Genomic DNA, 23,996 nt, shown 5'->3' on the forward strand with positions numbered 1-23,996 from the left:
TCAAAATAATTCTAATAGATTAATGAGATTCTTACGATTAAAATAATACTAAACATGACATAAATCGGATAATTTTTAATCAATTATGTTATTAAAATTATGATTACTTATTTCATTTAAAATAATCGGATTTATATCGTATTTGGTGTCATTTTAATCGCAAAAATGTAATTAATCCATTACAATTATTTTCAGATATATAAAATGCGAAATACAAAAGTTTTATTTTCTATAATAAGATGACATATATACGTGAAAGATTACAGATAAAAGGAGTCACGCGAGCGAGGCTTCGGAACTCTTCCATGTTTGTTATCTCACTTACTCCTTCATTCTTTCTCGCTCTCGCTTTTGTCGACTCTTCAGCGTCGGGGATCTTTCCTTATCTACAAAATATAAACATCTTCTAAATAAAAAATGAAACTTGTATTTTCCATTTCATCTGTATAAAAATAATTATAATGGATTAATGAGATTCTTGCGATTAAAATGACACGAAACATGACATAAATCGGATTATTTTTAATCAATTATGTTATTAAAATTATGATTACTTATTTCATTTAAAATTATCCGATTTATGTCATATTTGGTGTTATTTTAATTGCAAGAATCTCATTAATTCATTATAATTATTTTTATACTAATAAAATACAATATGAAAGTTTCAGTTTTTATTTTATAAGATGTTTATATAAGGAAAGATCCCCGCGCGATGCTGGAGAGTCGACAAAAGCAATAGCGAGAAAAAATGAAGGAGCAAGCGAGACGACAAATATCGAAGAGTTCCGAAGTCTCGCTCGTGAGGCTCCCTTTATCTATAATCTTTCACGTTAGATTAATATATATAAATTATTATAAAATTTATATATATATACAGGGTGTCCGGCGTCAGTCGCATCACCGGTCGTGTGCAGGTAGAGCAGATGAAATCGAGAAGAAAAGTCCTTTACCTTTTTTTTCTATAACACTTAATAAAAGAGTTATTATTGAGTAAAGTATGGCCAATCAGCGCCGACCTTTAGCCGGGCGCACGTCAGTGAGCCGCGCGCTGTGAATGCGCAGCGGCGTACACTATTAAGCGCGCGGTACAGGACTTTTCTTCTCGGTTTCACCTGCTCTACCTGCACATGACCGGTGTTGCGGTTGACGCCGGACACCCTGTATATATATGTCATGTTACTATAGAAAATCAAATGTCTGTATTTCGCATTTTATATATCCAAAAATAATTTAAATGCATTAATTACATTATTGTGATTAAAATGACACGTCGTAAAATATTAATAAATAATGTTTTTATGTATCGAATTAATTTTAATCAATATGAAAATAACTTTTTATTCGGTTACAGAATATTCGTTTATAAAGATGCGCATTTGTTTTTATTATTACGCGATATTTGTAGCATGCATGTATCTAAGTATGTATGTACGTATCGGGAAATAAGGCGACTGTACTATTCACATGCACACAGCCAGGCACATGCGATAATATCAGTGCGCGGCAGTACTCAGTCTCAGTCTCAGTCGCGCGTTTGTGTACATACGCGTAACGAGAGATAACCGCAAAAGTGTGCTCAACCGTTATAACGCGTTATAACGCGTCGAATTTAAAAAACGAGTGTTGTGTTTGTGTAGTCATAGTGTGTTCATATAATAGGGCGAAAATGTAATGAGAAACGCTTGCCTCGCTTTGCCCGCAGACTTTCTTTAAAAAGAATAAGGGTCAAAAGGTTAGTGTATTTATATACCATAATTCTAGAAGGAATTGTTTTAATGTATACTATATACTAATATGTCGCTAGATATAATTGAATTTTTTTTCCGTGCAGTTTACACAAAAATATAAGTATGATAATGTAATATTATATAAAAATGTAATATTTCAAGTTTCTTTTTTTATTTTTTGATTATATCTTTAAAGCAATTCTTAAATAGAAAACAACATAAAGACCTTTGTATAAAAAAATTGTAACATAAAATTAATCTTTAAATAGAATTTAGAATTACTACAATACATGAACATACACATTATATGTATATGATGCACATAGTATTTAGTACTCATATAGTATTTTTGTTATAAAGAAATAGACAGACATGGGCAAAAAAAAGAAAGAGAGAGAGAGAGAGAGAGAATAGGAATGAGTATGCGAGGGAATGGCTGTACAACGATATATCGATTAATAATTCACATCAGTCGCTAAATATTAGTGAGCATAAAGTATTGCTACGGAGAAAGATCCAACTATTTCCTTTTTTTTCTTACTTTTGGCACTTGTATAGACACTTGCTCACTTACACTCATATCCTCTTCCTCTTTGCCATTCTTCTCTGTCCGTCTCTTTCTGATCCGAGCATACTATGTGTGTTATATATTATCTATATGCGATCTTTTCGTGAACTGGTTGTAAATATTTCATACCAGATGCGGTTTGCATGTGCGCTCTAAATATTGCCGAAATATTTGATCCCAGAAGCGATCTTTTCGTGAATTGGTTGTAAATATTTCATACTAGATGCGGTTTGCATGTGCGCTCTAAATATTGGCGAAATATTTGATCCCAGAAGCGATCTTTTCGTGAACTGGTTGTAAATATTTCATACTAGATGCGGTTTGCATGTGCGCTCTAAATATTGCCGAAATATTTGATCCCAGAAGCGATCTTTTCGTGAATTGGTTGTAAATATTTCATACCAGATGCGGTTTGCATGAGCGTTCTGGTTAAAAATATATCCCAGAGGCGATTTACGTGTGCTGGGTATTGTAAAAAATATCCCAGAGGCGATTTACGTGTGCTGGGTATTGTAAAAGATATCCCAGAGGCGATTTACGTGTGCTGGTTATTGTAAAAAATATCCCAGAGGCGATTTACGTGTGCTGGTTATTGTAAAAAATATCCCAGAGGCGATTTACGTGTGCTGGTTATTGTAAAAAATAGCCCAGAGGCGATTTACGTGTGCTGGGTATTGTAAAAAATATCCCAGAGGCGATTTACGTGTGCTGGGTATTGTAAAAAATATCCCAGAGGCGATTTACGTGTGCTGGTTATTGTAAAAAATATCCCAGAGGCGATTTACGTGTGCTGGGTATTGTAAAAAATATCCCAGAGGCGATTTACGTGTGCTGGTTATTGTAAAAAATATCCCAGAGGCGATTTACGTGTGCTGGTTATTGTAAAAAATATCCCAGAGGCGATTTATGTGTGCTGGTTATTGTAAAAAGTATTCCAGAGGCAATTTACGTGTGCTGGTTGCTTTACAATATTTTGAATCGGATGCAATTTAATAGTTATATAAGATTAGCAATATAACCGTTATTATATATTATAATACATATATATGTATTGTGCCATTGTATGTATGTATGTATGTATATATATATATATATATATAAAAGGCGCACACACACACACACACACACACACACACACACACACACACACACACACACACACACACACACATATATATATATATATAACAATACATGCACACACACACACATACATGGCCAAATATTATTCCTCTTGGAAAGATATATGGAAGGCACACACACACGCACATATATATATATAAGTCCATATAAGTAATGTGTGCAATTGTGTTCAAATATGCAATAAAGGCAGAGACGTGTCTATGTTATACTGTTATCTATACGCTTAGATACGCTTAAATATGCATGCGAGGCAATAGAGCAGTAGAAATACACGATGTTGTCCGATTTCATCATATTGAACACAATTCTCTTTCAAATATGCATAAAACATGCAGAAATATTATCGGTAACAGCGGAACTAAAATTATTGATATTATCGATAATTTCGGTCGGTATTATCGATAATTTTAGTTACGCTTAGATGAGGGCGCTAACCCGTCGGAGTTCGCTCGTCACTGTTGGATCCCCTTAAGGTCATAAAGATCCATTCCCACAATTCTATTGTAACAATATTGTTTATAAAATTAATTGTTGCAATTGTGAGGCGTCATATGTTGCTCAAACCAAAAGACTATTAAAAACTCGCATAAGTGAACATCGCAATTACATCAACAGATCTTGCCCTCAAACCTCCATAATTACAGACCACTAAACTAAGAAAAATCATAATTTCAAATGGAACAAAATAGAATAGAAGTTTTAGATAATGAACCATGCTACCGTACTAGAAGACTCACAGATAATTGGAAGTAGAAGAGGGAGTTGCTTAGACGTAGTAATTTAGGATGGGCTACTCGAGGAGGATCATAGAGGCTTCGCATTTCCTCGCGAACGATCAACCAGCCCTGGCAGCTGAACCATATGACTTTCGCTCTGGAGACGTGCTGGGTATCTCTCCATGGCGGTCGGCACCGCATCTATTAAGCGAGATTCCAACATTGCTTTGGAATCGTATAAACTGTGTTAAAATGGCATAAGATGTGAGATCTGAATAGCTCAGCAGTAAGAGCAGTTGCCCGAAAGCGAAAGACTCGGATTCAATTCCTGATTCAGCCACTCGTACTCGCATTTTTTCAGGTTCGCAAATATTGTTTTCTAATAATTATTTGTCGGACTGAAAGAGTATATATGGTAAATGCCCTATACTGATACGACAGTCCCGCTGCCGTGGAAGAGATGGATGGTTGGTTCGTGCCTCCTACCGCCTTAAATTCCCTCCCCCCCTCCTTCCATACACATTTCAGTCTGTATATAAAAAAACAGAAATGTGGTTTGAACCTGCACAGCGACACGGAATTACTCAATTCTTCCTATTTTCGGATCGTCGGAAAGCTAAAAAAATTTTAATTTAGCCGCTTCTATATATAATCTGATTATTTTATACTTTATTTTGTTTCGTTGTTCCCATTCGCTGTATTTTATTTCTCCATCCGCGCGGTAGTTTAAGACATACCATCGAATGTGATGTTTCTGCGTTATTACAATATTTAAGCGTTTGCAATATTTCTCTCGATGTTGATCCTCCATCGATAAGTCGTGATTTTATTTCACATTGTTTTTTACTTGACATTGTTCCACCATTGTAATAAATGAATTTTCTTAGCGCCTCTTTGGCATCATTTACTGCAAGTTTTTGGTACTATGTGATGGATAATAATTCTCGTAATCTCATTGAGAAGCCGTTGAAGAGACTCAATACAATTAACAATTAATCAGTTTTGGCATTTTATATGTTGGCAGTTTGTTATAATTTTAATCACTGACCGTTCTTTATATTCAATTTTACTACATTAAAAAGAGTCCAGTTTGGGACTGAAACGTAAAAAAAGAAAAGAAAGAAAGCGAGAAAAAGCGCTTTATTCTACATTTTTTAACTTGCATTTTATTTATATTATATTAGTCACATCTTGTAAATTATCATATGTTAATTATTTTACTCTAATTTATTAATATTAATGTCGCGTTTTGTCTTTTCATTGTGATTTACTGTTATACGGACATCCGTTATTTGGTCCTTAAGCATTTCTATCGATTGTTTACTAGATATTACTATCATATTATATTGTACTAGATATATTTTACTGTATTTAACTCTTACTATATGAAGATCTTGTTTTGTATTTTTTATAATTTTGCTTCCTCACAGAGAAAATTTCATTTTCGTGACAAAATTTTTTTCGAGTTTTCTATGCCAATATGTTTAGAACAGTGTATAATGTACGTATATACGTATGTATGTACGTATGTATGTACGAAATGTATTATACAACCTCTAACTTCCGCAATTTTTGAGATATCGAGCTAAATTTGTTACAATGAATAGAGTATCATTAAATGATGGTTGGTATTGAATTTGATGAGAATCAGTGAAAAAGTTCATTTTTTATAAAATTTTGAATTTTTTGAGAAATGTTTGTATACATTCTAACTTTCGTAAATCTTGAGATATCGAGTAAAATTTTTTTACATTAATAGAATATTATTAATGAATGGTTGGTATTGGATTTGGTGAGGATCTGTGCAAGAATTTATTTTTTATAAAATTTTGAATTTTTTGAGAAATGTCTATACATGCTGTAATTTTCATAAATTTGGAGATGTCTTCCTCTATAAGGAAGCCAGGATTGAGAAACCCGCTTGCTTTGAGGAACTAAAACTTTGTGAGCGAAATAAAATAATGGGGAAGAAATGTACAAGTTTCTAATTTGCATAGTTATCTTGTTTTATATTCTTATTTTTATTATATAGATATTGAAGATGGCCCGATGAGAGACCGAAACGTATAATAAATGGCGCCTGTAATTTATTAGAAGTTCATTATTTTTTTTATTTGTGCCTTCATCGCGCGTTTAGTTCTTATTAACTCTTTTATTATTGACGTTGACCTACTTAGAACCTGTGTTGTGTTTTTTTACTATATTTCTCTAATAATACGTTTCATCTAATGATAAATAATACTATTAAGATATCACTATCACAAGCACAAATGTAATTAAAGTTTTATAAATTGTGTGTATGGATTGCAATTACTTAAATATATATGACATATGTTTTCTATTAATAAAATGAAGCATGTGTGCAAACTTTATAAGTATTTGATTCTGCAAATATAATGTTTTATATACCAGCCGTTACACGACATATACACGATGTGGTGGTCGCGTAGATGTGTTCGAAGATAGGATGTCGATTGAAAGGTAGAATGCGTGGTCTATGTATCGACAATAAATATATTCTCCTGATTATATATGTACAAGTGTTAAATTTTGTGTGGCCCTGAAAAGGGCCGATTGCGTCGCGTTTAGCGACTCCTACGCGTGGCGAGGTTTTCTCGCCACGAGATGTGTGGTGTGGTTCGAGTCCACTTCAAGGGTCCTTGCCCGGACGTGCCCCTGGGCTTCGCTGGTGTGGAAACCGCTCGCCGGATACTTGTGGAGGCCCTGTGATATGCTGCCTCTGTTTGCGTGGCCGTCGTCCTGGTGGTGGCCTCCCAGTCGGAGTCGGAGGACTGCGTGGCCCGCTCCTGTTTCTGCGGTTGTCGGTGTTGCGTGCCGCGATGTACCAGGCTGCGACGATCCGTCTGGGTGGCCCGCTCCTGTTTGTCGCCTCTTTTTGCGTCGCTCCTGGGAGGTGTCAGCGCCGGTGGTGTCAGGAGTGCTGGCACCGTTGCTGGATAGGAGGGTGATGTATACCTCCTCAGTCGGATGTCCCAGATAGCGAGCAGGCTTCTTGGAGGACGTGTGAAGTTGACGGCCGGTATCTCCAGCGGCTCCAGCTTCCAGGGCAGTAATGACCACTGTACCCGCTTGGCTGGTGGTTCGCTAGTTCGCTGTGTGCCCTGCTGGTCCGCTCTATGCCGTAGGTCGGCCCCTGGTGAACGGGGCGGCAGCGGTCGTGAAGGCGAACCTGTTAGGGCGCTGTTTAACAGCTTTTTGACGCTCTAAGCGTATATCAAAAGAGTCGTGCTCACGTATCTGTTGCTTGCGCTCTCGAAAGCGTGAGCAGACTGTTCTGCCTTGTCGCTTCGCTACCTTATATACTGTTGTTGATGGTATTCTGATAGCGAGATTTTGGTTTGTCCAATTCGCCGCCTCGCGGTTAGGTATTTGACTACCTGAGCTGTTATTCACGTGCTTATCGCGTGCTCTTCGTCCTGTGCGCGGCACGTGCTCAGCGCGTGGTCTTCGTCCTGCGCGCGGCACGTGCTTAGCGCGCGGTTCTTGTTGTGCGCGTGGCACGTGATTAGCGCGTGGACCTTTATTTCCCGCGAGTATTTCGCGCGCCTTATATGGCATGCGTTTCTACTTGGTGGTGGATTATCCGCCACAGGACCCCCTTGGTTGTGGTGAAGTCCCTTTACTGGTCAATGTTGAATCTGACCGGTGGTCGTATTGGTCTTCCGGATCGGGTGTATCCCTTTTTTATTGGCTGTTTCTGTTCTTGCGTTGTTGGCGTTGCTGGCGATGTTGGCGTTTTTGGCGATGTTGGCGTTGTTGGCGATGTTAGCGTTGTTGGCGATGTTAGCGTTGTTGGCGTTGGTTCTTCTTCTAGGACGTATGCTGGTTTCAGTCTGTCTATTGATATGTTGACTGGTTTTCCGTTGACCTTGACCTTGTATGTCTTCTCATTTCTTTGCAGTACTTCGTATGGTCCGTCGTATGGTTGTTGTAGCGCTCCGGTTGGGGCGTCATGGCGTACGAAGACTTGTGGTGTCGTTGCCATGTCCTTGAATATGAATACTGCTTTCTGTCCGTGCCTTTTTATTACGGGTCTTAACTGTTGCATAGTTTTGCGTAGTTTCTCAACTACTGTGTCTGATTGTTGCTCTCTCTCCTGTCCCTGTTGTTCCCATAGGAATTGTCCAGGGAGCCGGATTGTTTCTCCGTAAACCATTTCGGCGGGGGTTGCCTGCAGGTCTTCCTTCCATGCGGCTCTAATGCCTAGTAGTATTGTTGGTAGTACCTCCGTCCATGAGGTGGTTTGATAGCATTTGATTGCGCCCTTCAATTGTCTGTGTAAGCGCTCGACCATTCCGTTGGCTGCCGGGTGGTATGCTGTTGTCCTTATGTGCGTCGTACCGGTTAGCTGTGTTAGTTGTTTGAATAAACCTGCTTCAAATTGTCGGCCCTGATCCGTTGTAATTTTTGCTGGTGTGCCGTAGCGTGTGATCCATTCTGTGTATAAGTGTTGTGCGACTGTTTCTGCGGTTATGTCTCGTATTGGGATGGCTTCTGGCCATCTCGAAAATCGGTCTATGATGGTTAGGCAATATCGGTATCCCTTCGAAATTGGTAGAGATCCTACAATGTCCATGTGTATATGTTGGAATCTCTGTGTGGGATTTAGGAAGTTTCCCAACGGTGTTTGATTATGCCTTGAGATTTTTGCTTTTTGGCATGGTATGCATGCTTGTGCCCATCTTGTGCAGTCTTTTTGTGCTTGTGGCCATACGTATCGTTGTGTGATGACTTTTACTGTTGCCTTTCTTCCTGGGTGTGCCAGGTTATGTAGTGACAGGAAGATTTGTCGCCGTAGTGCTTCTGGTACGTATGGTCGTGTGATTGGCGTTTCCGTGTCACAATACAATCCGGTTATTGTTCCGGGAAGAGGTATCTTTGTTAGTTTTAATCCTTTCTTCGCTTTCAGGATCTTTTGTAACTCTGGGTCTTCCTCTTGTGCTCGAGCGAGTGCTTCGTAGTTTACTGCCTTTTCTACAGCTTCTACGCGAGAAAGAGAATCTGCCACGACGTTTTCTTTTCCGGAGACGTGTCGAATGTCGGTTGTAAATTGTCCGATCAATTCGAGGTGTCTGGCTTGTCGTGGTGAGCTGCGCAGTGGATCTTGTCTGAAGGCGAACGTAATCGGTTTATGGTCCGTGTATACTGTGAATGTTCGTCCTTCCAGCAAGTGTCTATAATGTTTTACAGCAACGTAGATCGCTAGTAGCTCTCGATCATACGGGCTATACTGCTTTTGTGCGTTGTTAAGTTTTTTACTTAGAAACGCGAGTGGCTGCCATTGTCCGTCTACTCGTTGTTGGACTACAGCTCCGATTGCGGTGTCTGAGGCGTCTGTTGTTACCGCTAATTCTGCTGCTGGATCTGGATGTGCCAGTAGTGTTGCTCGAGCTAAGCTGTTTTTACAGCTGGTGAATGCTTCTTCTAGTTCTGTCGTCCATGTGATAGGTGTTTTTCCTTTCTTCTTTGGATCTTTCAGCACGTCGTTGAGGGTTGCCTGTTCTTTAGCAGCCCCGGGGATAAAACGTCTATAAAAGTTTATTATCCCCAAGAACTGGCGCATTTGTTTAATGCTGCTAGGTTTTGGAAAGTTTCTTATGGCTTCGACTTTTTCAGGAAGTGGCCTAGTACCTTCTTGTGACACGAGGTATCCGAGAAACTTTACTTGTTTTGCCTCGAAAACACATTTGGCTGGATTTATTTTGATCCCGTATGTATCTAATCTGGTAAAAACTTCTCTCATATGTTTACTGTGTTCCTCTTTTGTTTTTGAGGCTATCAGTATGTCGTCTATGTAGGCATAACAGTAATCCAGTCCGTGTAGGATTTCGTTTATAAAACGTTGGAATGTTTGTGCAGCGTTTCTCAATCCGAATGGCATGTATAGAAATTCGTAGAGTCCGAATGGTGTTGCTATTGCCGTTTTTACGATATCGGCGGGGTGTACCGGGATCTGGTTGTATGCCCGTACTAGATCGATTGTTGTGAAGATCTGTTTCTGATGCAGCGTTTGCGCGAAGTCCTCTATGTGCGGAATTGGGTAGCTGTCTGGAATCGTTCTCGCGTTTAGTTTGCGGTAGTCTCCGCATGGTCTCCAGTTATTCTCTTTCTTTGGCACCATGTGTAGCGGTGATGCCCAAGGACTTTTTGATGGTCTTATAATTCCCTCTTGTAGCAAGAGGTCGAACTCCGCTTTTGCTGCTTGTAATTTATCGGGTGCCAATCTGCGTGGTCGGCTTGCTTCCGGCTGTCCTGGTGTTGTCGCTATATGGTGCTCTGTATTATGTTTTGCTATCTTCTGCGCTTCTGCGGGCTGTGTGATTCCCGGAAACTCTGCTATTATACGGTGGTAGAGTGTTTCCTCTTTCACAACTTTTATCGAGGTGACTTCGCTGTATTTTGCCGTTCCTGGCGTGGCCAGTCCGGTCTTCCCGTCTATTAATTTTCGGTTCTTGACGTCTGGTAATAGGTGATATTGAGCCAGAAAGTCTGAGCCGATGATTGGTTGTGCTACGTCTGCTACCGTGAAGCGCCATGGAAATGCTCGTCTCAATCCCAGGTTTGGTTGCAGGGTTATCATGCCGTACGTTACGATCCTCGTGCCGTTTGCTGCGAATAGATCGAATGGCTGTCTCTGCTGATTTCCCTGCCTAAACCTGCGTGGATAGACGCTTATGTCGGAGCCTGTATCTATCAGAAATGTTATTTTTGATTTCTGGTCTTTTATGTACAGGCGGCGAGGTTCTGTGTCGCCGTCATTGGCCGCCCTCAATGACTGCTTTCCTCGTTTTTTGGCTTCTTGTACGTGCATGGTTGAGTGCATTTGCGTGCCTCTGCTCCAAAGCGTTTGTGATAATAGCATATGCCCTCTTGTTTAGGTGTTCTTTGATAATTTCGGCTCCTGCTTCTTGAGCGTTCTCTCGTGCTGCCTCGGGTGTTCCTTTGCTTCATGAACCTTGTCATCTGTGTCGTGAGTGCTGCGACCTGCTTTGTCAGCATTTCTATCTGTGCTGTCCATGGGTTGGCTGCTTGTGTTGCTGCCGTTTGCTGTCCGATTGCCGCCACCAGCGTCCGGTTGCTGACCTCGTGTATTCGGTCTGCTTGCTCTGCTACGCTGCTCAGTTCGTCCTCCGTTCGTGTAGCTAGTATTGCTTGCATTTGTGGAGGCAATCGCCCTAGCCACAAGGTCCTTAGCAGCTCGTCTGATACCGTCGTTCCGGCCAAGGTAGTCAGATGTCGTAGAAACTGCGACGGTTTCCTGTCGCCTAGTTCTTCGTGCTCAAGAAGTTGCTTTATCTTTTGCGCCTGTGAATCTGTTAGGCGCTCTATGAGGGCCTTCTTGATGGCCTCGTATCTGCGAGTTGCTGGTGGCTGCTTGTTGTGCGCGTGGCACGTGATTAGCGCGTGGACCTTTATTTCCCGCGAGTATTTCGCGCGCCTTATATGGCATGCGTTTCTACTTGGTGGTGGATTATCCGCCACACACGATATATTAAATTATATATGAGTGAATCATAAGTATTGTTACGCTCGCGCATCGGCTTCACTATTACTCGACACACATACGACCGGCACTCGCGTACCGCGAAATAAATAATAAACACTCTTTTAAAAGAACAAAAGGAACTTTAATAACAGCAAGAACACAGAACAGAGTTTCGTAATCCGTCAATCCGTCCGCTTGGAATCACCACCGATGCGCGACTCAAGATGGCCGATCACTCTTCAGATGTCCGCCGTTGTTTAACAACAACCCTTAGTAACGTGTTTGGAGATCATCTCTTAGAAACGGGAACAGCAACTTCAGGATTAACTAGCGCAGACGACTCGCAGGGATGAAATACGGACGTAACACTGCCCGCCCTCTTCCTCAAAATTGTCGTTCCAACAATCAGTGATCGACGAGTTTATATTGAATGGGTTGACTGTAGTTCTATTCTTCCAAACCAAAGACTCCAGGTGCCACAATGACTTCTTGCTCGATTGAATCTTCGTCATCGAATCCTTTTCATTTTTGTCAACTTTAGGGCACCAAATCAGTTTCCCGCTCCTTCGACTCCGATAAATCTTCTTACTACAAAATTTGTTCCCTACTCCTCGTCCGATTTGTAGAAATATCCTATGCTGCCGTTTCTCAAGAAGGAAAGAAATCTTCGGACAAGAAGGAGTATTTACCATGAATCCGACATCTTCATAAGAGAGTTTCTCAAGCCCCTGCCTTGGCATTCGGCTTAAAACCCGACGGGAAAACTATGGCTCAAAAACCGCGGGTGAGGCAGTCTTCGAAAATAAAATCGTGTTTCAATCAAAACCCGTATGTTTCACATCGCAATTTTTCAACCAAACTCTGCATGTTTCATACCGCTTTTTCCTCATTGAACTGGTTAAGAAACAAAAAAAATTAAACGAGTAACAAAAAAAATAAATTACATTAAATTAGGCTTTGGATGCAAAACAATCTTTTTCATTACAGAATCCACTTTTCTGTCTTAATCTCAAAACAACAGATATCTAAATGTGTCTCTCATGATGAGAGGCCAACCCATCCAAATGAATTATTTTATTCCTATGCTTCTTAGATTTCCGATTACAATATACAACGTCGTTTAATCTTTTAACTACCTCATAGGGACGTTCCCAATTATTTTGTAATTTGGGAGTTCTTTTTACGATTCTTCAAGGATTATACAACTAAACCTTCTATCCAGGTTCAAAATGTATCTAAAACGCTTTTGCCCTTAAAGACTTCTGTTTGATAAAGGACCCGAGAAGTTTCTGGTTTCGGGGGGTGTCGGCCGAACAGCTAGGAGTCACGCACACTCACCCTGGTCTGAGCCGCACCTCACAAATATTCCTCGCGCAAACGTATTTCGATGCTTAATTTGCGGTTGATAAGTTCCTTGTCGTTACCGAAAACCTTGAGAAAACCGGGATAGTGTTCACTTGATCCGATCCGAGTAGCAAAACCGAATTCCGAGAGCTTTTGTAAACTGTTCTAGAGGCGACGTGCGTCACGAAAGACCTCACAGAAAGATAAGATAAATCCGAGAGCGATACTAAATAAATTTTCGAAGAGAGAAAGACCGTTAGTATTCGAACCAATGATCCGCACCAATAACCCGTTATTTGTCCTTGTTACTGATAATATTCGTTCATTACCAAATGAGAAATTCCCGATGCAGATTGATGATGATTAACAATAATGAATCACGCTAAGAACCGAACTGATGAATTATATAATTGATCCGAACAAAGAATCGCTAATTAATCCGAGACGTAGGCCGGTCTGAACAGCCACTTGTTGCTAGAGACGGGTATTCACGGAATGATCGAGAATCTCCGGAAGGGTCGATATCGATGCAGGAGCGCGGATAAGGTCCTGAGAGCGTGCTTGTGATTGGGTGATAGCATGGCGCGATGCCGGTTAGATTGATAGGACAGGCTTCGGGATTGGGTTAGGTCGCGTACAAGAGAGAAAAGGAAGAGAGAGAGAACACTAAAGAGAAGGACCAGAGTGAGTAAGATGCTGTTGAGGAGATTGCGTAAAAGTCGCGAGATTTTCTGAACAACTTCATATTTAAACATTGCCTAACCACATTATGAACCTTGTCTAATTTCCTTCTCAATTTTAAACATAATTCTCTTCTGATAAATTTTCTTCATTTTCTGGAGAACGTTCCACGAAGAAGTTCCAAAGATAATTTCAAATCTACCGAAACACAACTCAGCGTGAGAAATCCCAGTAGTCTCATATCTAGTGGACCTATACGCCAACAGATTCATTCCTATCCATCTATCCCAATCCCGTTGATTATCTGAAACAAATTTTGCTAGATAATTTATTATTATTTGATGTTGAGGTTCGACTAAACCATTAGATTAAGGATGAAATGGAGTTGTTCTTGTTTTCCTAATTCCTAAGAAATGTAATAATTCTTGGAATATTCGTGAATCAAGATTCCTTCCCTGTTCTGTATGTACTTCTGAAGATACACCATATCTTGAAATTACCTGATCCACAAAAATTTCTACAATAGTTTTTGCCCTAACATTTTTCAATGGAAACGTTTCTACCTATTTAGAAAAACAATCAGAAATGATCAATAAATATTTATTTCCTAGCAAAGATGTTGGAAATGGACCTAAAGTATCCATTTGTACTTTTTCAAATGGAATTCTGGAATTATAAATTTGCATCTCAGATCTCTTATCAGAAGGACCCTTCTTGGCTATGCATATTTTACAACATACTCTACACCAATTTTCAACATCCTGCTTACAAGTGGCCCAATAAAATTTTTTTCAAATTTTTCCCAAAGTCTTGTTTACATCAAAATGACCTCCTAAAGAAGAATCGTGAGCTTCCTCTAAGACTCTTTTCCTCTAAGGTTCCTTAATCCTCTTCTGTGGAACTATCATCTGAAAAACAAGTTTGCAAATTTGGGGATTCCCATTTCCTAAACAAAACACCATTTTTCAACTCCAGAGAATTCCATTGTGACCAATAAGTTTTTGTGGAAGAATTCTTCGAAACGATTTCCTGCCAAGAAGGACACTGATCTTCCTCCTTTCCATGAAGAATCTTGAGAATCACCGGGTCTTCTAATTGATCTTTACCCTAATTTCCAAGATTTTCTTCCTCAAGAATCATTCTTCCGACTAACTCTTCTTTCTTAGAATCTATTTAATTGCAATGATTGCAATTGGTCTCTTCACAAGGGCGCCTCGATAAACCATCAGCGTTTCCGTGAAGTTTTCTTTTCCGATGAACAATTTTAAAATTATATTACTGAATTTGTTCTAACCAATGCGTCATTTGCCCTTCCAAATTTCTAAATGACATTAACCAGCGTGACGAAATATGATCGGTTCTAATTATGAATTTACCGTATAAACAATGATGAAACGATTTCAATGAATCTATAACAGCTAATAACTCCCGACGTGTAACAAAATAATTTCTCTTAGATTTATTCAACACACGACTATAATAAGCTATCACCCTTTTCTGCCCCATCCTGAACCTGAGATAATACCGCACCGATTCCATGATTAGATGCATCAGTATCAAGAATAAATTGACCCTTATCCTTCGGAAAAGATAAAATAGGAGAAGACACTAAACGTTTCTTTAATTCCTCAAAAGCTGTCTCGCACTGCTCAGTCCACACAAATTTTATCAAATTTTCAGTCAATGAAAACAATAGCCTCGTTATCAACGAAAATTTGATAGCGAATTTCCTTCACGAATTTTCTATAATAAGAACAGAAACCTAAGAAGCTACGAACCTGCTTCTTAGTACAAGGATATAACACCTTGCTGAAAAACTATATGTCCCAAATATTTACTTTTCCGTCTAAAGAAAGAACATTTCTTTGGGTTCAACTTTAAATTAGTCGAGCGTAATCGCAAGAAGACTTGTTTTAAACGATCAAGCATATCTTCGAAAACATATCGTTATATAATACATAATATTATTTTTTTAGTTATATAATTTATGAGATAGAAAACAATATAATAACAAAAATAATAATAATTATTAATTTTTTACTTACTCCAATAAACTCCTTTAAGCAAGTATAAATGGCATCACAAGTATACGGGATAAATTTACTTATTGTTTTTTGGAACACGGAAAAAAAATTCTAAACTTTTAAAAGAATCTCCTGTTGCTAAATAACGCAAGCACGTTACTGCTAATTTTGTTTTGGCACTTATTGCTTGTCTCATATTGGTGTCACGTTTTCTTATAAGAGGTTGAATACGTTCTAACAAATATGCAAATTGTATTTCTGTCATTCGTAAGAAATTTTTAAAATCATCGGAATAATGATTTTTAAGTTTTACTTGTATAAATGTAGAACCTCCCAAAATTGGACGTTGTAATATCCAATGTCTAATTCACCATCGCCTTTTTCTACGTTTCTTTTGTTCAGTTCCAAGTAAGCGAATAATTTCATAAGCTTAAATAGAACACATAATCTGACAACCCTCAGCAACTATTCTATTCATGGCCACGATTCGATTTACACTGTCGTGAATTAATAATTCCATGTGAACAGTTCACGCTTTCCACTAAGCGTGAAAGAAACTAAAGTGAGCACGAAAGCGTAATTCACGTTCGTGGGAACGCGGCATATAATAATAAGACAATACTTCTCTAAAAGCACCGCGAAAATTCTCAAAATTAAAAGTTTTTTTTCAATATTTTATATTTCATTGATATAAAATATTGAAGAAAAATTTTTAATTTTGAGAATTTTCGCGGTGCTTTAAAAAAAGTATTGTCTTATTATTATATTTGGGCATTCTTACATACGGACGCTTCTGAGACAAAGCGTCGCGCTCTTTAGTTACGCGTATCTGGCGACTTGTTGCTAACGCACCAGCGGTGAGTGGGGGGTAAGGAGGGCAGTGGAGGCGTGAGCCACGGAATCGGGCCGAAATGTGCAAGTAAATCCCAGCACTGTGCTATCTCATGCTACCGGAGTCAGTTTCTGGCATCACTGGTTAGTATGCTTGAGGCAGTTCAACCAAACAGTATTAATATTGATTTATTTATTTACTATAACAGTGTCAATTATAATAGTAACACTTTCACAGCATCTCTCATGAACAAACAAATACCTACCTAAGGCTTTTAAATATAGTCATTATTTGATAACATTTGTGTTTATTATTTAGATAACGAAGCATTTTTGGTCTAATGTTCATGGGAACATTTGATCATACTTTTTATCCTGGAATACATTCACGAAGTTTTAAACATATGACTCACCCTGTACGTGCGCACGCGCGCAGCATACACGCACATGCCCATGCATACGGTACGCATATACACACGCGCATGCATACGGCACGCAATGCACACGCGCATGCACACGTGCGCGCGCGCGTGCACACACACACGCTCGTACGCACGCTCGCACGCGCACACACACATGCACGCACACATACACACATGTACACACGCATCTGCAAGCGCGCGCGCACATACACAAATATATATTGTTGCGTCCCTGTGAGTCGTCTATGACGGTTATTCCTGAACCTGTTATACCCGTCTCCGGGAGAACATTCCCAAACACGTTGCTAAGGATTGTTGTTAAACAACGGCGGACATCTTGAGGGTGTTCGGCCATCTTGAGTCTCGCGACGGATGCGATTCCGAACGAACGGATTGACGGATTACGAGATTATCTGTTCTGTACTTTGTGTTCTGTGTTCTTGCTGTTATTAAAGTTCCTTTCGTTTTTTTTAAATAATGTTATTTATTTACGTCCCGGTGAGTGCCGATTGTGTCGCGCGTGTTCGAGTAATATCCATTTCGATTCGCGGACGCAACAATATATATTGTATATATCGTATACATATCTATACAGGGTGTCCCATCAAAAGTAACTACCCCCTTTTATCTTTTAAATTAAAGGAGATAAACTGTTGTAACGTTTTCGCGAGACGAACTAGAACATCTCGGTCGGGATCCTGGGCTCGTGAAAGGGGTACGAGATACGAACACGAAGTTATGTATTTGTAAAGAAAAAGATTTATTGTATTTTAAGATGTGCGTGTAGTGTACAACGAGTGTGTGAGTGTGTAATCTATGGATGTGAGCGCTTGAATGTATAAGATATGTGTGAGATCGCATAAATGTAGAATATACGGAGGTGCGCGTGTGCACGTTGAATGTAAGCGTGTGTGTATTATACAAGTATGTATTATATAAGTATATAAGCGCATATACTGCATGGTACGTAGTTAATTCGGACAGTGCTGCATACAATGTGTAACGCGGTCACCTCGCTCGGTCTTATTATTAGTGGGCTTAGTATTACGGCGCGGTTACAGCTAATGGACTTACTACTATTAGGTCTTATTACTAGCGAGCTTATTCTTATGGCGTGGTTAGAACCAGCGGACTTACTTCTACTAGACTTATTCCTACGGCCATAACTAGCGAACTTATTCCTACCAGGCTTAGTACTACGGCGCGGCTAGCGACTTTGGTCTACGACATGCAACTTATGACCTAGTGTCAGGCTGAGTGGCTAGGTATTGCGGGTAGGGCCGAATGTCACGTCGGACCCTGTCTTGGCAACGGAGGTCGATGCAACCCGACGGAGCCAAGTACAGCCTTGGCCCCAGGCAAAGATAGGAGCCGGTGCAACCCGGCGGAGTTGAGGGCAACCTCAGTCCTGGAGGTAGAGAGAGCCGATGCAACCCAGCAGAGCTAAGGACAATCTTAGCCCCCAAGAGGTAGTAGGCAGTGGTTAGGTCGGTGTCAGGAGCTGGATGGCAGGACGGGATTTGGTCTCGATGTCTCGGCCGGCAGGGCTTATATACACGGCTGTTACCCCCACTAGGTGTTGTCGGTCCGGTAGTGGGGTCGGTACCGCGTGGGGACACCGCGAGAGAGATAGAGTGTGCGGGTGAAAGATAGCGATAGCAGGACAGGTAAGGCTGGGTGAAGTAAAGCGAGCCGTGTATATAATACAGATATATTTATGCGCTACACATTACTGCGCCATAGTAACGGCCCTGCCGTTACAAATGCAGCGCGGTCACCTTTCTTCGAGATCCGAATTATCGATTACAAATCACGCGGCGCGGATTCGGTAGGAACCGCTAGCTGTCGGTCGTGGACCGTGCGGGCGGTAATTTCGGTAGCTTCGGTGAGCAGTCCTTTGACGCGTATGTGCGATAATATCGATTTCCGCGCGTCGATTGGTGTCGCGGTAGGGATGCGGGTCGTCCCTCGGCGTGGGATTTATTGCTCCATATCTATGGCGAGTTCAGTTTGACGATGGCGGTTGAAGGTGAGTCTCTTAATTCGAACGGATATTAATAGTGTCGGTTAGCGGGACCGCGATGTAGATTTATTCGGACTCAGGAGTGTTGCGGCTGACGAGTATACCCGTCCGTGGGGGAGAACTCCCCTCCTCGTGAATACTGCCGGTACATATAGGTGATTGGAAATCTGTGAGGTGACGAGAACGCTCGGTGGGATCGAATACGCCCGATCTCGTTTTGCTTCTAACCGTGATTCGGAAGTACTGCTCTTTTGAGATGCTGCAAACTCTCGACGAAGGCTAGGTACTCCCAACCCTGTTTCTCTTTCGTAGGAGCTTTCTTAAGGATCTTAGATATTTTCCAGGCGTCTTACTGATTCTGGCGAATCGGAAGATCTGGTCTCGATAACAAAAACGCGCTCTATTAATACTAGTTTTCGGCGCGCGCGTCTGCGTAATTCACCTATTGTGCTAATGGTATTTTTGTCATAGAACCGGCGCACGCGACTCGGGTGTTTTCGGTATCAGTCGGTCAGTACCCGAGCGCATCACCAGCTCTCGACGTTTACGCGCGCCTAACGGTGGTTAGATGTTTATGCGTTTTGTTTAATAGTTTAAAAATGGTCGCTCAGCGCCTCCGCATTTTGCCCAACCGGTGTTTGTTGGACGGCGAACTTCCAGCGGATCAGCGGCCGGGTAACAATGGAGGGTAACGGTAGGATGCATCGTTACACTGTAACAAATATATGTCAAATTATAGTTCAAACTGAACTCTATTGCATAATGGTTGCTTCTAAAGAGTGGCCTTCACTTGGACACAGTACAATTGGACACGGTGCAAATGGACACGTTACAAATGGACACGAGATTGTGCACACGGTTCAATTGGACACAGTGCATTTGGACACAGTAATTTTGGATACAGTAGCTTTTGGACACATAAGAAAATACGCATCGTTTACTTGGACACCGCTCAATTGGACACTGTTCATTTGGACACCGTTCGTTTGGACACAGAAAGATGCGCACCGTTCATTTGGACACCGTTCGTTTGGACACCGTTATTTGCCCACCGTTCGTTTGGACACCGTTCATTTGCCCACCGTTCGTTTGGACACCGTTCATTTGCCCACTGTTCGTTTGGACACCGTTCATTTGCCCACCGTTCGTTTGGAAACCGTTCATTTGCCCACCGTTCGTTTGGACACCGTTCATTTGTACACAGAAACATGCGCACTGTTTGTTTGAATATGTAACAGATGGAGAGAAATAAAAATCATTTTGGGAAAATATAATCAGTATTCTTATAACACTTTATACTGGTAAATCTATGTAAAATATGAAATCGTGAAAAGGAGATACATTTGAAGGTTATAATATCTGTCAAAATAAAATATATTCATACTTATATATCTCTGATACTGATGTCATTAATTTTACATTGCTTTTAGCACTTTGTTTAGCCTTTCGCATATTTGGATGTCATGCATGGATACAGTGGGTTCCGCCCCCCCCCCCTGCGGGGGGGCTCCACTTCCGGAAGATATAACTTAACCCAAACCTATTTCTTATTTAAAACAAAAATTTGGTGTGGATTACGTCGTATAATTTAAATCAAATTTTGGTGTCCAAACGAACGGTGTCCAAACGAACGGTGGGCAAATAACGGTGTCCAAACGAACGGTGTCCAAATAAACAGTGTCCAATTGAGCGGTGTCCAAGTAAACGATGCGTATTTTCTTATGTGTCCAAAAGCTACTGTATCCAAAATTACTGTGTCCAAATGCACTGTGTCCAATTGAACCGTGTGCAAAATCTCGTGTCCATTTGTAACGTGTCCATTTGCACCGTGTCCAATTATACTGTGTCCAAGTGCACCACTCCCGCTTCTAAAAGCTACCTGTGTTAACGAACGAAGAGCATACATAATTTTTTTATACTACTGTGAATATTTGAACACGATAAAATTTGTAGCGCTATTTGAAATCAATATAACAATGTGTGGTATAATATAAATATTTTACATATTATACGAGTTTTATCGACTTAAAATATGGCAGGCCTTTTCACTTTGTGCCCTGCCTTGTGGCCAACTTCTGACTCGCGCATTAGAGATTGATATATGTCACGTTGTCATTTGATTATAAAATCCCCCACACAATCGATTTATTTGTTTCAAACAGCGCTATAACTATTATGATATCCAAGTATTCATATTAGTATAAAAATATTATCTCTTCGTTCGTTAACACACATAACTTTTGGAAGCAATCACTATGCTCGCAATAGAGTTCAGTTTAAACTGTTTAATTTGGTACATATTTGTTACGATCTGTCTCTTTTAGTTTAAAAGATAAAAGGGAGTTATCACTTTTAATGGGACATCCTGTATATTTCAAATTTTATTGTAATTTTATTTCGAATTATGAATATTTATTTTAGAGTCTACTGATGAGCATCGAAAAATTTGTGGAAGTCGCAGAAGATCGCGAAAAAATTATTCTACAAAAATATGTAGATCGTTATGCATTGTTTATCTCGGCTGTTGCGATATCCTTTATCATAGCTGGGGTCACCGTTATTTGCGCACCGTTATTTCTACCTTTAGAATTTCCCACGGATGTGTGGTATCCGTTTTCAACAGAACCACTATTAAGAAAATTTATTCTCTACATTATGCAAATATTTATAATTGCACAAACTGTCTTCTGCCTTGGTGTAGATATTATGATTGCTGTTATTTTATTCTACTCCACAGCTAAACTGGAGATATTGGCTCTCGAAGTGGAGCAAGCTACTAATGAAATTCATATCGTATCATGCATTAAAAAACATCAAAAAATAATAGAGTAAGTGATGAAAATAATATATTTTTATAAATCTTTTACATAGTATACGATTGCCGTATTAGTTAGAATAATGTATTTATACGTACATTATATTTATAAGTACAGTAGAACCTCATAATAATGCATTGTACGGAGCTGTACTCATGAATCGTTTGGCACATATAGAAGGGATCTTAAACGCTAATACGAGGTTACATTGTATTATGCACAGCATAAAGTTGTATAAATAAATATAATCTACTTTTTTCTTTATCATAATCAAAAGCAACAAAAATAGATTTATTATTATTATATTATTAAAAAAAAGTTCTTAAAATATAATAAACGTTTTTACATAATAATTAAAAACTAATTAATAAAATATCTAAAAAAAATATTTTTCTTATGAAAAAAGTACCAAAGAAATGCGTATTTTTCAAATACATTAATATTATGATGGCAGCAATTGATATATTGTAAATATATACGTGCATCTTTTTACTCAATTTATGCCATGTTAGAGATGGTCTTCTCTCCTTCAAATGCTTGAAAAGTAACCAAATCTGTCGGTTTGAATTTGGTGCTGCAGATTTGTTCGAAGCTGTGTTCAAAGCTAGCAGAAAATTAAAAAACGCGCTAGAAAGAGAAAGAAAAAGAGAAAGACAGTTCTCTGAAAAGAGGGAGGAAGGAGAGGAGGGAAAGGGAGTGGGCGAGAGAGAGGGAAAGGATGATAAAGAGGGGAAGCAGGAAAAGAGAAGCAACGAAAGAAGTAAAATATAGTGAAAAAACATAGTGAAAAAAGTTTATGTTTTTATCTCTTCTGTATGATCTTAACATTGATATCAATATGTTGTTAAAAAAATCATAATTTCATGAAAAACTTAAAAATATTTTAGCAGTTGGCAATTTGTATGTGTGTATGTGTGTATGCGTGCGCGCGTGCGCGCGCGTGTGTGTTCGTGCGTGCGTGCGTGTGTGCGTGTGTGCGTGCGTACATGTGTGTGTGCGTGCCTGCATGCGTGCGTGTGTGTGTGTGATCTATTGAAAGTTTTTAAATATTAGAAGATCGTAAGATAATTTTTTAAATCATAAAAATTGTGCTTTAGGAAAAAATATATACATATATTTAACATCCTAGACCAATGCTCGGAATTAGATACCCTTTTCGGACCGATATCTGAGGCGCCGCCTGCGGTTCCCCCACTATCGTTCGAGGCTCGACGGCCGCCTTATATGTATATATAATAATTACAATTTAGATAATAGCTTTTCACATCACCCATGAGGTACTATTTCCGATGCGTTTTTTTTAAAGTGGTTTCCCCAGTAGGCCTATTCCACTAGAAGATAATAAAAATAATGAAATAGTAATAGGATAATGTGGAATAGGCCTACTGGGAACTATAAAAAAAATTATAAAAAAAACGCATCGACAATAGTACCTCATGGATGATGTGGAAAGCTATTACCAAAATTCTAATTATTATATATACATATCAAGCGATGCGGTAGCGTCGCGACGCCAAGTATATGAAAAAAAATTTTTTCTGGCTTGTCAACAGTTTGCCTATGTACAGGGGCCGCGACGCTACCAAGTAGCTTATCCGGAGTTTTACGTCTAATAAATTTTTGATTAAAATTTCTCAGAAACCAAGCCATTAATCAAAAATCTGACGGCACTTTTCTTATACAATGTGGATGCAAGCTTTCGATTGCGACCAGTTTGAATAAGATTGGTGCAGTCAATCCTGAGGAATGTTAATCGTATACCAAAAATGTGACATTTTTTCTCATTTTTCTTTCAGGTTCAGATTCAGTCGCTCACGTACATATGCTCGCACGCAACACGCAAAGCGATTTTGTCCCTCAAGGCGCGTTTGCAACGGTCATGTATGATTATTCGCTTGAGTGTGCAAATACGCCTTGAGAGACAATTTTGTGTATGAGCATGCATACGTATATGATACGTATAATAAGGTTATAATCGTGGAATAATGTATGGTATAAGATGTAACAAGGTTATAATATATAATCCAGACAGCACAAAACATCCTCAGGATCATCCTGAATATGTCCAGGACGGTTCAGGATATTTGTAGGATGTTTTAACATATTATTATAAATATATTTATAAAAATTTGATATGCATACATAATTATTTTTAGTTGTGTGGGCTATTTAATATAATTTAGAACTCTTA

General features: G+C 39.6%; 1 protein-coding gene across 1 annotated transcript in view; it reads left to right on the forward strand.

Annotated features, from left to right (window-relative positions):
• LOC138933117 (uncharacterized) overlaps positions 1-21,821 on the forward strand; it is a 37,713-nt gene extending 15,892 nt beyond the window's left edge. Inside the window, exon 2 of the mRNA XM_070295617.1 lies at positions 21,411-21,821. Within this exon, the coding sequence (XP_070151718.1) occupies positions 21,411-21,821 (411 nt within the window). The remainder of the gene's footprint in view (positions 1-21,410) is intronic.
• The last annotated feature ends 2,175 nt before the right edge of the window (positions 21,822-23,996 follow it).

Source organism: Polyergus mexicanus, unplaced genomic scaffold (assembly GCF_030449975.1).
Source record: "Polyergus mexicanus isolate NDT 795.1 unplaced genomic scaffold, iyPolMexi1.0 SCAF_5, whole genome shotgun sequence".
Taxonomy (NCBI): Eukaryota; Metazoa; Arthropoda; class Insecta; order Hymenoptera; family Formicidae; genus Polyergus; species Polyergus mexicanus.